At 41.5% G+C, this 15,005-nt stretch overlaps 1 protein-coding gene across 1 annotated transcript in view; it reads right to left on the bottom strand.

The window, feature by feature from the left end:
• The window catches only part of NEK5 (NIMA related kinase 5), a gene marked incomplete at both ends in the record, with an annotated part of 75,759 nt that overhangs the window by 15,928 nt on the left and 44,826 nt on the right, over nt 1-15,005 (bottom strand). Inside the window, 5 exons of the mRNA XM_080689451.1 lie at nt 4,437-4,562; nt 8,807-8,933; nt 11,226-11,294; nt 11,521-11,601; nt 14,664-14,756. Of these exons, the coding sequence (XP_080545577.1) occupies nt 4,437-4,562; nt 8,807-8,933; nt 11,226-11,294; nt 11,521-11,601; nt 14,664-14,756 (496 nt within the window). The remainder of the gene's footprint in view (nt 1-4,436; nt 4,563-8,806; nt 8,934-11,225; nt 11,295-11,520; nt 11,602-14,663; nt 14,757-15,005) is intronic.

Raw genomic sequence — 15,005 nt, 5'->3', positions numbered from 1 at the left:
GGGCCCGGCTTCTCTGGCTCCAGCCGTGGTCTCGCTTCTTGGCAGGCTCAGGTCCCCATCACTGTGGGCAGGACATCTACAAAGGTTTCCACTTTTCCTTCCATTTCATTTTTTTTAATAGGAGAAAACAGTATGTGTCATTTGCAGAAGCTGGGAGCCTGAATCCCTAGCGGCAGTGGATTTTTAATTCCCCACCAAAAGTGGAATGGGATCCGCTGCTCCAAGCGCACCTCAGCCCCTGTGCAGTGCAGAGGAGTGTGTCGGCCATGAGCACAAGGGTCTCCCGGGATGCCCAGTGCAGCAAGCCAGCAGCCATGTGGGCAGGGCTACCTCCGACTCACACCAGACTTTTTTTTTTATTTTTACATAGTATGTTGTTCAGAATTCCTGAGCATGTGTGGCAGGACCAGTCTACTTTCTGGGAGATTTCTTCAAAAATTCAAGGTGGATTGGATTGGATCTCTCTGCCTCTCCCGAATACTGGCCACTGCTGCCACCACCTTCTTTGTCTCTTCTAGAGTATGTTGTTAAGAATTCCTGTGCATGTGTGGCAGGAGCAGTCTACTTTCTGATCTCTTCTGGGATATTCCTCCAAAAATCACTTTTCTTGCAGTGGCGGGAGCCACGCTGCCATCTTGCCTCTAATTCCGCCATTTTCTACTCTCTCTCCTATATTTCAGAAGTCATGACTGGAAATGTCTCCATATGTTGTCCCAATCAGCTATTAAACCAAAATCTATTGTCCAGGGTTTCTCAGAGGAATGCATGTCCTATTTGGCCGCTGCCAACCATCACCACTGTGGCCGCGGTCACCCTCTTCAATATTTTATTTATTTTATTTATTTTATTTTTTGGTGGTACTGGGGATGGAACCCTTCTACCTCTGGGCTATTTTTATGTATATATTTCATTTGGAAACAGGGTCTCTCAAGCCAGCGAGGCTGGCTTCGAACCAGCACGATCCTCCTTTCTCTGCCTCCCAAGCGTGGGGATTACAAGCATGCGCCACCACACCCGGCCTCTTCAATATTTTTTATTATTTATGTATTTATTTATGTATGTATTTATTTATTTATTTTGCGGGTCTGGGGGTGGAACCCAGGGGCATTTGACCTCCGAGCTACACCCCCTGCCCTGTTTTTTATTCTTTATTTTTAAAACAGGGTCTCACTAAGTTGTGGAGAGCCTCACTAAGTAGCTGAGGCTGTCTGCAAACTGCAATCCTCTGGTCTCAGTCTCCCAAATGCTGGGATTACAAGTGTGCGCCACCATGCCCGGCTTCTTCAATATTTTTTAATAAAAAAAAGTACAAGTCTTTTGCAGAATTTGGGAGCCCAAGTACTTAGCAGCAATGGGTTTTATCTCCCCACCAAAAGCAGAAGCCCATGGCTTCACCATGGAGAGTGGGTTCTGCTGTTCTGAGTGCACCCCGGCCCCCAGCACTGTGTAGAGGAGCGAGGCAGCAGGAGAGCCTTTGTCTCCCAGGACACAAGGTGTACCAGCTGACCTGGCTATGTAGAGCTCCCTCTGATGCACCCTGACCCTTGTTCTTACATAGTATATTCATAGTTCCTGAGCAAGTGGGGCAGGTGCAGTCTACTTCCAGGGAGATTTCTTCAAAAGTTCAAGGTGGGATTGGATTAAATATGTCAGCCTCTCCCGATTACTGGCCGCCTCTGCCACCACCATCTTAGTTCTCCTCCCGAACATCTTTCTTACATAATGTGTTGTCCAGAGTTCCTGAGCATGTGGGGCAGGAGCAGTCTATTTTCAGGGAGATTTCTCCAACAGTTCAAGGTAGATTGGAATGGATCTGTCTGCCTCTCCCAAATACTGGCCGCTGCCACCGCCACCACCACCATCTTGGTCCATCTCTTCTCTCTTATATTTTAGATAGGAAGTCATGGTTGGAAATGTCTCTGTATGTTGTCTCAATCATATATTAAACCAAAATCTGTTGTCCAGGGCTTCTCAGAGGAATACATGTCCTATTTAGCTACTGCCAGCGGTTGCCGCCACCATCTTCCTTCCACACACCCCAATATTTTTATTTTAAAATTAAGGTCTCATTAGGTTGCTGAGAGGCTCACTACATTGTTGAGGCTGTCCTTAAACCTGCAATTATCCTGTCTTAGCCTTCCAAGTACTGATATTACAGATGTGCACCACCATACCTGGCTATAAACCAACTTGTTTGGTGTGATCAAAATTTTTATTCTATTTGCTTATTTGAAGTTGGGCTTTCCTTCAGTTATCTCATTTGATGGTCAGTAGTCAATGCATATACTTATAATTACTAATTGCAGTGATATACATTCACTCCCCAGGGTTACTAAAATCTGTGGATGCTCAAGTCCCTTTACATACGGTGTCATGTTTTCACAGAGCTCATGCCCATTATCCTACATACTTTTAAGTCATCTCAAGATGGCTTGGACTCATAAAACAATGTAAATGCCATGTAAATAGTCATACTGTGTTGTTTTGAGAATAATGACCAAAATATGCATTGAACCCAAGTATATAAAGAGCTGACTGTATTTACATATTTTAATTCAAAGCACATGATAAACTTTAGTGCTGTCAGTTCCATATACTCAAGAGAAACATAAAAAAAAATGAGTAGTAAAAATCTTCACCGCTCCAACACTACAACACATAGGCACAGACAAATATTTCCTCAACAAGACCCCAAAGGCACAACAAATTAAAAGGAGAATCAATACATGGGATTGCATGAAACTGAAGAGCTTCTGTTCAGCAAAGGAAACTATCAAGAATCTCAATCGAGAGCCAACAGAATGGGAAAAGATTTTTGCCACCTACACCACTGATAGAGGACTAATATCTAGAATATACAGAGAACTCAAGAAACTCAACACTAAGAAAACAAAGCATCCAATAACAAAATGGGCAAATGAACTAAATAGACACTTCACAAAAGAAGAAATTCAAATGGCCAATAAATGCATGAAAAAATGCTCAACATCACTGGCAATCAGAGAGATGCAAATCAAAACTACCCTGAGATTTCACCTAACTCCAACTAGAATGGCCATCATTCAAAACACAAACAACAACAGATGCTGGCGAGGATGTGGAGAAGTGGGAACTCTAAGACATTGTTGGTGGGATTGCAAATTAGTGCAACCACTTTGGAAAACAGTATGGAGAATCCTCAGAAGAATGGGAACAAATCTACCATTTGATCCAGCAATACCACTGTTGGGTATCTACCCAAAAGAAAAGAAACCAAACTACCAAACTAATGCATGTGTATCTATGTTCATAGCCGCACAATTCACCATAGCCAAACTATGGAACCAGCCAAGATGTCCATCAACAGATGAATGGATTACAAAACTGTGGGATATGTACACAATGGAATTTTACTCAGCCATCAAAAAAAACTCAATTACATCATTTTCAGGGAAATGGATGGAACTGGAGGACATTATGCTAAGTGAGATTAGTCAGGCACAAAAAATAAGAAATCAGATGCTTTCCCTAATATGTGAGAGTTAGGAAGAAAAGAGGAGCAAACAAGTCAACCTAAAGGAGGAGAAATGAGGGGGGAAGAGGAAAATCTCTAAAGCTCACAATGTACTTAAACATATCGAAGTCAATCACTAAGCCAAGCAAGGGAGGGAGGGACGGGGAGGGAATGGGGTGGGATTTGGGTAGGGGTTAAATCAGCGATGAGTACATGTTTGTACACACAAGTTTTTTACCCCAATAAGTTGTATGAATATAATGCACCAATAAAAAAAATTTTTAAAAAAATCTTCACCGCCTGTGAAGATAATGCTCCAAGGTTACTGTGTACCCCTTCTTGGAAAAGACTGTCAGAGCCTCAAACACAAATGCAGAAATTCATCAGAAACGAAACACTCCAGACATTTAAGGAGCACGTTGTATTACATCCCAATTTTATGAATATCTTTGCACTGTTAACTCTCAGTATCATAGGGGTAGCTCTTTTAATTCCAATTTTATTGAGGAAGAAAATGATCTTCCATAAGGAAGTTACTGAGCTGGCATTGGAGGGTAAATCAAATTGACTGCCTTCCTTGTACCTCTCCCTCTCTTTGAGGAAGGTGGCATCCTGGATTTTTCCCCCTTTGCTTTTGCATGGCTAATGTGGTCAATTATCTAACACAATTAGCATGAAAGTCTCTCTGGAGATGGAAGAGAAACCAAACCCTTGAAAGGTGTTTGGTACAAAACCTAAAGGGACTGTACTGAGTGATGGTAACATGGCCAAGCTGGTTTTGTTTTGTACTTCCCACCCTATTCAGGAATGGGATTGGACGCTGGGGTGCTCTACCACTGAGTCACAGCTCTTTTATTTTATTTTTTATGAAAGACTTATAGCATAGCTGTCTGGGGGCCATGGTCTCCTCTTGCAGCTAATGGGTTCTGATGCAGAGACTCACCATCAGGCACAGTGGAGCAGGTGGAGGTGACCTCGGCTGATGCCATCATCTGCAACAGAGTCTGGGGCACTCGGGCATCCCACTGCCTCCTGTCTTCTGAGGCCTTAGCATCCTGGATGAAAAGCTCTGGGCAGGAGAAAATAACTTGTTAGATCAAAAGCAACCAAAGAGTGACAAATTGTACCAAACAGTTCTTAGGTGCCCAAGGCACTCTATTAGCTGGTGCAAAACCAGAGAAATGAACACAGACAAGAATTTATCAGACGAAAATTACATGCTGGACATAGTGGCACACACCTGTAATCCCAGTACTTAAGAGATTGAGACAGGAGAATCAGTTGGAGGATAAGTTGGAGGCCAGTCTCAGAAATTTGGCAAGACCTTGTTTCAAAATAAAAAAAAAATAAGGCTGGGTGTGATGGTGCAGGCTTGTAATCCCAGCATTTAGAAGGCAGAGACTGAAGGACTGCAGTTCATGGGCAGCCTCAGCTACTTAGTGAGGCCCTTCGCAACTCAGTGAGACCCTGTTTCAAAGATAAAAATACTATAAAATAGGGCTGGGGGTGTGGCTCGTAGGTATAATGCTCCTGGGTTCCATCCCCAGTACCTAAAAAAAAAAAAAAATAAATAAATAAATAAAAAAAAATATATATATATATACATACTTGGGAGGCTGAGACAGAAGGATCATAGGTTCAGAGCCAACCTCAGCTACTTAGTGAGGCCCTCTGCAACTTAGTGAGGCCCTGTTTCAAACTAAAGAAAAAAAAAATAGGAGTCAGGTGTGGTGGCGCATACTTGTAATCCCAGCATTTGGGAGGCTGAGACAGGAGAATTGTGGTTCACAGACAGCCTCGGCTACTTAGTGAGGCCCTTTACAACTCAGTGAGACCCTGTTTCAAAATATAAAGAATAAAAAATAGAGCTAGGGGTGTAGCTTGGAGGTAGAATGCCCCTGGGTTCCATCCCCAGTATTGCAAAAATGAAAAAATGAATGAATGAATGAATGAATATAAATAAAATATGATTAGGTTGGGGGTAGCTCAAGGTAGAATGCCCCTAAATTCAGCCTCCAGGACCAAAAATGAAAAAATAAATTACATACATGTTTAAAGACTTTTCATTTTTATTATTATGAATAATTTCTGTGGTCCTAGGGATTAAGCATAGGGGCACTCTACCACTGCGCTACACCCTAAGCCCTTTTGCTTTTTATTTTGAGATAAGGTCTCATAAGTTGTTCAGGATAGCCTAGGACTTGTGATCCTCCTGCCTCGGCCTGCCAAATACTGGACATGTGCCATCATGCCCAGCTCTCACTTTTATTATTAACATTTGATTGACCACTCAATATAACTAAATGTTAAGGAAATATTAGTGACACAAAGAGACAATCCACTAAGGCATGTATGAGAACTCTTTAATCAGTTTCCACATAATGTGATCAGTTCCATTTTTTTTAATTTAAAAAGTAACTTGTATTAGCTTTCTCCTTATTATTATATTTTCACTATAGAAAACAGGAAAATTATTATTATTATTTTGCCAGTCTGGGGGTGGTACCCAGGGGCATTTGGCCTCTGAGCTACACCCCCCTGCTCTATTTTTTATTCTTTATTTTGAAACAGTCCCTCACTAAGTAGCTGAGGCTATCTGCAAACTGCAATCCTCAGGTCTCAGCCTCCCAAATGCTGGGATTACAAACATGCGCCACCATGCCTGGCTGTAAACAGGAAAATTAAATAAGTAGAAGAAAATAAAACACTTATAATCTCACCATCCAGAGAATATTAAAAATGTTAAACATTTACCTTTTGATATCGTGTGTGTGTGTGTGTGTGTGTGTGTGTGTGTGTGTGTGTGTGTTTCTGGGGATGAAACCCAGGGGCCTTCTACCTCCATGTTATACCCCCCAAAACAGGGTCTCACTAAATTTCTGAGAGCCTCAATAAGCTTCCAAGGCTGACTACAAACCTGCAATCCTTCTATCTCAGCCTCCCAAGCACTAGGCTTTAGAAATATGCACCACCATGCCCAATTTGATATTATTTTTGCTTTGCTTTAAAACAAAAATTGAGCCCCACATGATATATTCTTTTTTAACTTTTTTTTTTCAGTAAGCTACATATCTTATCTGGATTATTATATACTCCTCTATGCTATCATTTTAAAGCAAACATAGTGTTCAGTCTCATGAATATAAGTATTTTTGCTGCATTTTTAAGATGTTAGCAGTTTTTCAATGATAAATAATGCTCTAAAGAATTCATTTACAGCCAAATTTTTGTGCATATTTATGATTATTTACTTTAGATAACTTATTGAAATGACAATTCTAGGAATTAGTATTATTTGCTTTAGTAAAGCAAATAATCACTATCAATGTGAAATCTATTACTAATTTATTCTGTGATTTTTCCATGTATTTAAAATGGATAGTTCTTCCTATCCAAAAAATTTCCCATATTTCCTCTTACTTTATTTTCTAATATGTACCGTTTCTACATGTAAACTCTGATTACTTTGGAATTTGTTCTTGTATCATATTAAATGGGGATCTCTGGAATTACAGGCATGTGCTACTGTGGGCCACATCCATCCATTTTTCTATAGAAAATAGCATGTTTGATTTTTTTATAAGATTCATGTAAATCAAACCTTTGCCTATAATATGTATCATATATTTTCCTCAGTTGGTCTTCAGATCTCATTTGTAGTCACAACAATAAGCATATACATAAGTCCATTTTTATTTTATTTTGAGACAGAGTTGCCCAGACTGGCCTCTCACCTGCAATCCTCCTATCTCTCAGCCTCGCAAGGACTGGGATTATAAGCATGCACCACCACGCCTGGCTTCCATCACATTCTTGTCTCTGTCTGCATTTATCTAGCTCCTGCACCTGTCTTTTCCCCACTGGACCAGTCTCCTACTGTCAGTCTTTCCCCTCCAAGCTGTCCTCCGCCCTGCAACCAACATGATTGTTCTCAAACACAAACATGAGTCAGTCCCTTTGATTGAAAGTCGTCACCCATGTGGGTTAAAGCGCAGGCTCTGAGGATGCCCCATCGCTGGAGAAGCAAGGGCCTCTCCGGCTCTGCAGACAGCTCCCACCTCACAGCCATTAGCATTTCAGGCTCAGGACACTTTTTATGCCTCCTTTCTTCTGCTCATGACAGTCTGTGACATTGAGGGCAGTGCCCGGGTTTCATTCATTTATCTTCGAGCTCCTTCCCACCAAGCACAGAATGTGGCTGGCGCAAGGGAGACCCTCAGTGTGATGCCTGCTGCTGTGTTAAGTGTTGTGTGGTGCTATGAAATATATGTAGAATGGAATTTATCCTACGGGTCTTATCAAAATAGGAAAATTTGAGCAGGGTAAGAATATATCTCTAGCCGGGCGTGGTGGCGCACGCTTGTAATCCCCATGCTTGGGAGGCTAAGACAAGAGGATCGCACGGGTTTGAAGCCAGCCTCGGCTACTTAGTGAGGCTTTCAGCAACTTAGTGAGACCCTGTTTCCAAATAAAATATAAAAAAGGTCTGGGAGTATAGCCCGTAGGTATAAAGCCTCTGGGTTCCACCCCCCAGTACCACCAAAAAAAATAAAAAAGAAAAAAGAATATATTTCTAGCATCCAGGTAAGAGATGAAAGAGGAAATAGCAGAGAAAGGGGGGGGGCACATAAGAAAATAAGGCAGTACAAGGAGGGAAGGCAGAGGGCAGAACTAAGGAGAAAGCATTTGTGAAACCCCCAATGCGTGTCTGGACCTGATACATCACATCTCACTTTTGCCCATTATAACCTTTGTGGTCATTACTATCACTGTCACCCTGCATTCCTAGGAGGAGACTGAGATTCAGAACACAGAAGTAACTTGTGAAAGGGCCACAGGAACAGGAAACGCAGCATCGGCGGGATTCACACGCCCACGAGTTCCGAAGCCCATGTACTTCCTACCCCACCAGGCCACTGAGGTGACCCAGTCCCAACCAGTAGCAGAAGGAATGAAAGAGGAGGAAGAGTCCAGAGACCAGGGGAAAGTGCCCTGGTGTGCAGCACAAGCATCTACCCTGCCGGAGGCATTGATCCAAACAGAGGGTCACTGGGAACAAGGAACACAGAAGTTTGGTTTTATGCATGCCTAATTTGAGGGCTTGTGACACCTTCCTGGGAGGTTTCCAGGAGGTCATGAGAAAGACTGGCAAGTGCCGGGCTCCTGGGAGATGCCGAGGCTGAGGGAGGGGTGGTCGACTCACTGGTGGAGCAGGGCAGCCGAGCAGAGTCCCAGGGGAGTGTGTGGAGAAGAGCAGGCGGGGATGCTGATGGGACAGCTCCCACTCACCCATGGCTTACAAGGAATACACACCTGGGTCTGGCCCACAGAGCTTTTCAAAGGCTTCATCTGTGTAATTTTCCTGCTCCTTTATACAGTTATATTCCTTAAACTTCATGCCATCTTCAAAGGTCAAAGTTTCATTTAGTGCATCCACTGCCTGAAGCAGTCCCACAGTGAATTAGCCATATTTGAGGAGGGGGAGATAAAAAACGTTATGTTCCCATTAATGCTAATTAGCAAGATGTATGGTAAGTACTCAATAAATAAACAAATCTATAGAGTTTTAAAAGTGGAACTATGTTGAAATAGCAATGTTTTCATTCTTCTGTCAATAGTGACAAGCACTGGTCACAAGGCAGCTTAATTTTATCCAGACTTGCTGTCTTCGATAATATTTGACTTCAGTTCCATGTCACGGAATTCTCAAGGTTTTCTTATCCACACCCTGCTTTCTGTAGATAACACAACACTATTTAGCTTTGTTTGTTTGTTTATTTGGTTGTCTTTAAAACTAGGTCTCACTCTATTGCTCTGGCTGGTCTTGAAATCTTGGGCTCTTGTGATCCTCCAGCCTCAGCCTCCCCAGTAGCTGGGGCTACAGATGTGCAAGCCATCCAGCTTTATAACATCCTTGACTAGGCCATTAAAACTGTTCCTAATACTCCACAATCAATACCAAAATGATCGCTTCTGTTTTAACCATATCGATGCATAGAGTATGGAACACCTTGGCAGATGAGCTTTTTGGAATCTGCTCTTTCTTTCTAGCAGGCCAAGCTCAGCATCTCACTGCAATGAAGCCCTGTGGCTGTTCCCACAGCTCTGGGGCACTCAGAGGTTTAATGGTTTAGTAGAAGTAAGCACTAGTTCTCACCCTTCTGATGTCATCTTTATAGAACAAAATGCTTGTTAAAATATGAAATTATGAGCCAGGCGTGGTGGTGCACACTTGTAATCTCAGTACTTGGGAGGCTGAGACAGGAGGTTCAAAGCCAGCTTCAGCTCCTTAGTGAAGCTCCCTGCAACTTAGTGAGACTCTCTGCAACTTAGTGAGATCTTGTTTCTAAATAAAGAATAAAAAAATAGAACTGGGGATATAGCTCAGAGATAGAATGTCCCTGGGTTCAATCCCCAGTATTGCAAAACAACAACAAAATTATTTGAAATTATGATGCAAAAAAGTTGTGGACTTTTTTGTGGGGGTGGGGGAGTGCTGGGATTGAACCCAGAGCCTCATACATGCTAAGCATATGCTCTACCACTGATCTATACCTCCAGCTCCAAAAAGTTTTAAGTTAATAAAGAACACGAAGGGGCTGGGGACTTAGCTCAGTAGCAGAGCACTCACCCAGCATGCCAGGTTTGAGGCCCTAGATTAGATCTAAAGCACCACAGAAAAAAAGAAAAGGGAAAAATTAAGTCAGGTATGATTATTCATAGTTGACTTTTGGTAATCTAAAAATAAATTCAGAAAAGACAAAATAGAAAAATCAGTTCTCTTGACATCTGTTAGTAGATCTGATAAAATGAGATAAAGATGTTAAAATCAAGTAATAAAATGAGATATAGGTTTACTGTACATGTGTATTTATTGCTTTGACAAGGAGAACCCAAATGCATTGCTGAGATTTGCCCAAAGAAATGTACAAGGTTACCAGTAACTAATTAAGACCTGAAATAAATGTGCATGGTTTTTGGGTAACTGCTCAATTTTTTAAGGTCAGTTTATTAGCTGTTGAATATATACCATGTCTCCTATTTTAAATTAATAATAGTTGCTATTATAAGGAAAATATATCTCTCATAAAATAAAAATAAAGCCAGGCGTGATAGCACACGCCTGTAATCCTAGTACTTGGTAGACTAAGACGAGAGGATCACAGGTTCAGGGTCAGCTTCCGCAAGTAGTAAGACTCAGTAACTTAGCAAGATCCTTTTTCAAAATTAAAACTTAAAAAAGGAGCTGGGGATGTAGCCTAGAGGTAGAATAAATTAAATCCAATACTGTAAAAATAAAATAAAGCCGGGCATGGTGGCGCATGCTTGTAATCCCCGCACTTGGGAGGCGGAGACAGGAGGATCACGCTGAATCAGAACCAGCCTCGCTGGCTTAAGAGACTCTGTTTCCAAATAAAAAAATATAAAATAGTCTGGGAGTGTAGCCCAGAGGTAGAAGGGCTTCCAAGAACCCCAGTGCCACCAATAAAATAAAATAAAATAATTAAATTTAAATTCAATTAAATTAAAATAGAATAATACACCGAAGGAAATAGTCTCTTTTTTTTTTAAAGAAAAAGGATAAAAAGTTTACAAAGACTCTTAAATCCCAGATACCCTGCTGGGAATGTTTAAGAACATTTTCCCTAGAGCCTGGGCAACAACTTCATGAAACTTAAGATGTACTCATTTTCTCATACCTACGGATGGAAATGTATATGTAATGACATACCTCTTCCTCTTGAAGAGTATTTTCATCCAAAATACATTTACCTAAATTAATTTCAAACTTCACCCCTCTCTAGAACAAAATGAGAAAAAATTAGAAATTTTATAAAAGCCTTAAAATTATAACTCCCTACATCAATTTATTTTGATATTATATACATTTAAAACTATTAGTCTAACATAAAAAATAAGGCTATTCCATAAAATAACAATGAGGAGGAGTCATGTAGGCAACCAGACTATAGGGTGTGCCCCCCCAAGCCAGTTTTTGGAGCCAAAAGGCAAAAAATATTTATTACCTTAGCTTTAGATTTCTGTTCTGGAATTTTACTTTCCTTTATTTTCTGAAGTCTAATTTGTTTCAAATCTTTCTCAATGTCCTGAAAGTTTAAAGAAAAATATAATTCTATTACTTAATATTTATCAGTTGTATTTTTGCAACCTCTGAATTCATAGCCCTGTATGTGTACATTGTCTGCTTTCTCCCTCCCTCCCTCCCTCCCTCTTTTCTTTTCTGTTTGCATGCTTGCACTAGGGATAGAGCCCAGGGCCTCACAGGTGTCAGGCAAGTGCTATGCTACTGAGCTTTATTCTTATTCCTTTTTATTTTTATTTTTTTATTTTGAAGCAGAGTCTCACTAAGTTGCCTGGGCTGGCCTTGAATTTGCAATTCTGTTGCCTCACTAGGAAGCTGGAATTACAGTTCACCTGACTATATTATTTGATTTTAAGATTAAATATGATGCTTGATCCAGGCGTGGTGGCACACATTTGTAATCATCGTACTCGGGAGGCTGAGACAGGAGAATCACAGGTTTGTGGACAGTCTCAGCTACTTAGTGCAGTCCTCTGAAACTTAGTGAGATGCTGTTTAAAAATAAAGAATAAAAAATAGGGCTGGGGGTGTAGCTCAGAGGTAGAATGCCCCTGGGTTCAATTTCCAGTACTGCAAAAAAAAAAATTAACTCTGATGATTGATTATAGATAAAACTTGCTTTTATAAATGAAAGTAACAATTCACAAAAAATTGGGCATATAAGGGCTCATATGGAAACCTAAGAAACCTCAGCACAGAGTGCCCTTCTCAATTGTTCCCTTGAAATTCTTGTCATCTGTTTTTACAGATGACACTGCGCATTTAACACTGGCGTATCGATGGTTAAAAATTCGATATGCAACAATGCTTAACACTCCAGTGCAGTGTAATTCAACCTGATGAAATTCAAGAATGTAAAAGTTGGACTGGGGATATAGCTCAGTGGTAGAGCACTTGCCTAGCATGTAGAAGGCCCCAGGCTCCATCCCCAGAACTGCAGAGAAAAATAATGTAATTTCTAATTTTATTTATTTATTATTTGTGTGTGTGGTACCCCAGTTTTTGTACATACTAGATAAACACTCTACTGTTGAGCCTCATCCCCAGGCCACGAATAGAATTCTGACTACAGGATTCTTTCCTTAAAGAAGTTTATGATCTTAATCAGGAAAATAAGAAAAGTGCATAATTCATGGCAGTATAATAGGAAGGTTCAGAAACCTGACAGGTGATTTCAAGGAGGAAAAGAAGAAGACTGTAAAAACAGATGACAAGAATTTCAAGGGAACAACTGAGAGGGGCATTTGTGCTGAGGTTTCCTAGGGTTCCATGTGAGCCCGTATTCTGCATCTTGGTGCAACGGGGAGCTAACACCTGAGAATTAAATGTCATCTTTATGCAGTGATTGTTCATTGCATATCTTCAGGCTCATTCTCTTCTCCTTTGAGCTTTAGACTCGCATGCCTTGCTTCAATTTAGTATTCATTCTACAGACTCATACTGAGCACCCACTGCGGTCCAGTTGCCTCCACATGGGTTAGCACAGTGAGCATGGCTGAAGACGCCCTGCTGCCATGGGGCTTGCATTTTACTGGAGAAGGATAGGTAAAAATGAGTTAACAAAAATCATGACACATATCAGAAAGTATCAAGTGCTGTGAAGAAAATAAAATAGTCTAATAGGTTGGGTAATGAGTAGGGGTGAGAGTAACATAGGAAAAGTGGTTTGGTATTTGATCTGAGGCCTGGGATGATATTGATATGATATCATCAGTATTTGATTTGATATCATGGTATCAGAAGGTCTAGTGAAAGAGTTTTCCATGCAGAGGGAATAGCAGGTATGTAAATGCTCAGATCTCCTCTGACTCAACCTGTCCAAAATGGAATTCCTGATGCCTTCAATCCTCACAAGAAGTAGGTACTGTGTACTTCAGCTCCCAGTCAAGACACAGTGCCAAGGACCAGAGTTATTTCCCTACCCTAAACAATCACAGAGACACAGCAAGTACAGGAGCGATGGTTTTTAATACATTAGACACTCCAAATGAAATGCAAGTTCCTTGAGAAACAGAAAACAGGTGAGATGAGCTTTATACCTGCCCAGCCTGTCCCCATAGAATCTGCAGACCAGGGTGCAGGGTTGGAGACTCATGCTGAGCCTGGCAGACTCCCTGGGTTGATAAAAACAAAGCTGACAAGCTGGGAATATAAGGCTGCTAGAGATAGAAGGATAGAGTCCCCAAAAGGAGAGCCACGTCAAGAGGTAAGTGCAGCTCTCGTGCAATGCTGGTGAAAATGTACACTGTGTGCTCTGCAGACCCTTTTGGCAGTTTCTTAAAAAGTTAAACACACCAGCCAGGCATGGTTACATGTGCCTGCAATCCCAGTTGTTCAGAAGACTGGAGCAGAAGATATGAGTTCGAGGCCAACCTAGACAACATAGCAAGACCTTATCACTGATGAGAAAAATAAGGGGGAAGAGGGAGTAGTTCAGTGGTAAAGCACCTGCCTAGTGTGTATGAGGCCATGGTTTGGGTCCCCAGCACCACACACACACAAAGGTGAATATGTTTCTATTATATGATCCAGCCACTCCGGTCCACTGTATTTATCCAAAAGAAAGAAAAGAAGCATTATGTCCACAGAGATTTTCAAATGAATGTTCATAGCACCTTTATTTGTGATAAGCTGTAAGCAACCCAAATAACCATCTATAGGTGAATGAACGAATAGATTTTGATATAGTCATATCATGGAATATACTCAGCAATAAAGAGGAATGATGAAGTATCAGTGTGTACAATACAGATAAATCTCAATGTTATTATGCAGATCGAAGGCCGCCAGATAAAAGGGAGCGTGTGCAGCACTATCCCATTGACATACCGCAAACTAATCCAGAGAGTGCGAACCAGTGGAGAGACAGAAAGCAGCTCTGTGGTCGCCTGGGGACGACGACGTGGGAGGAGAAGCAGTGAGAAACACAAGGAAGGAACTGACAAAAGGACACCCGAGGTTTTAGGAGGCTCAACTCACATGCTTCTGTTGCACTGTGAGAGGTAAGAGCCCCGGGGCTAGACATTCTCTGGAAAGTGCGTGGACAGTTAACAATAGCCATCCTACCTGCATGGGTACTTCCTCCTCAGGTGCATCTTGGGGAATGGGTGGGCAACTCTTCTTCACCACATAGGTTTGATGGCTGATTTTGGGGTTCTCCTTTAACAGAAATTATACACGGTCGATGAGTTTGGTTCCGCATGAGTTCCGAAGGCTGTTTTCTGTTCCTCAATGGGTCTGGCAAGGAAACACTGTCCTGCTGGCAGAGGCTGAAAAGAATCCTCTTTTTTCTTCTTTCTTTTTTCATTTTTCTTCCCCCCCCCCCCCCCAGTGCTGGAGATGGAGCTCAGGTCCTCTCTGAGCCACACCCCAGTCCTTGGGCTCTCTTTATGGCTTCTTTTCCTTCTG

This window comes from Muscardinus avellanarius (assembly GCF_963383645.1).
Source record: "Muscardinus avellanarius genome assembly, chromosome: 2".
Taxonomy (NCBI): domain Eukaryota; kingdom Metazoa; phylum Chordata; class Mammalia; order Rodentia; family Gliridae; genus Muscardinus; species Muscardinus avellanarius.
This window is presented reverse-complemented; position numbering and strand designations above follow the sequence as displayed.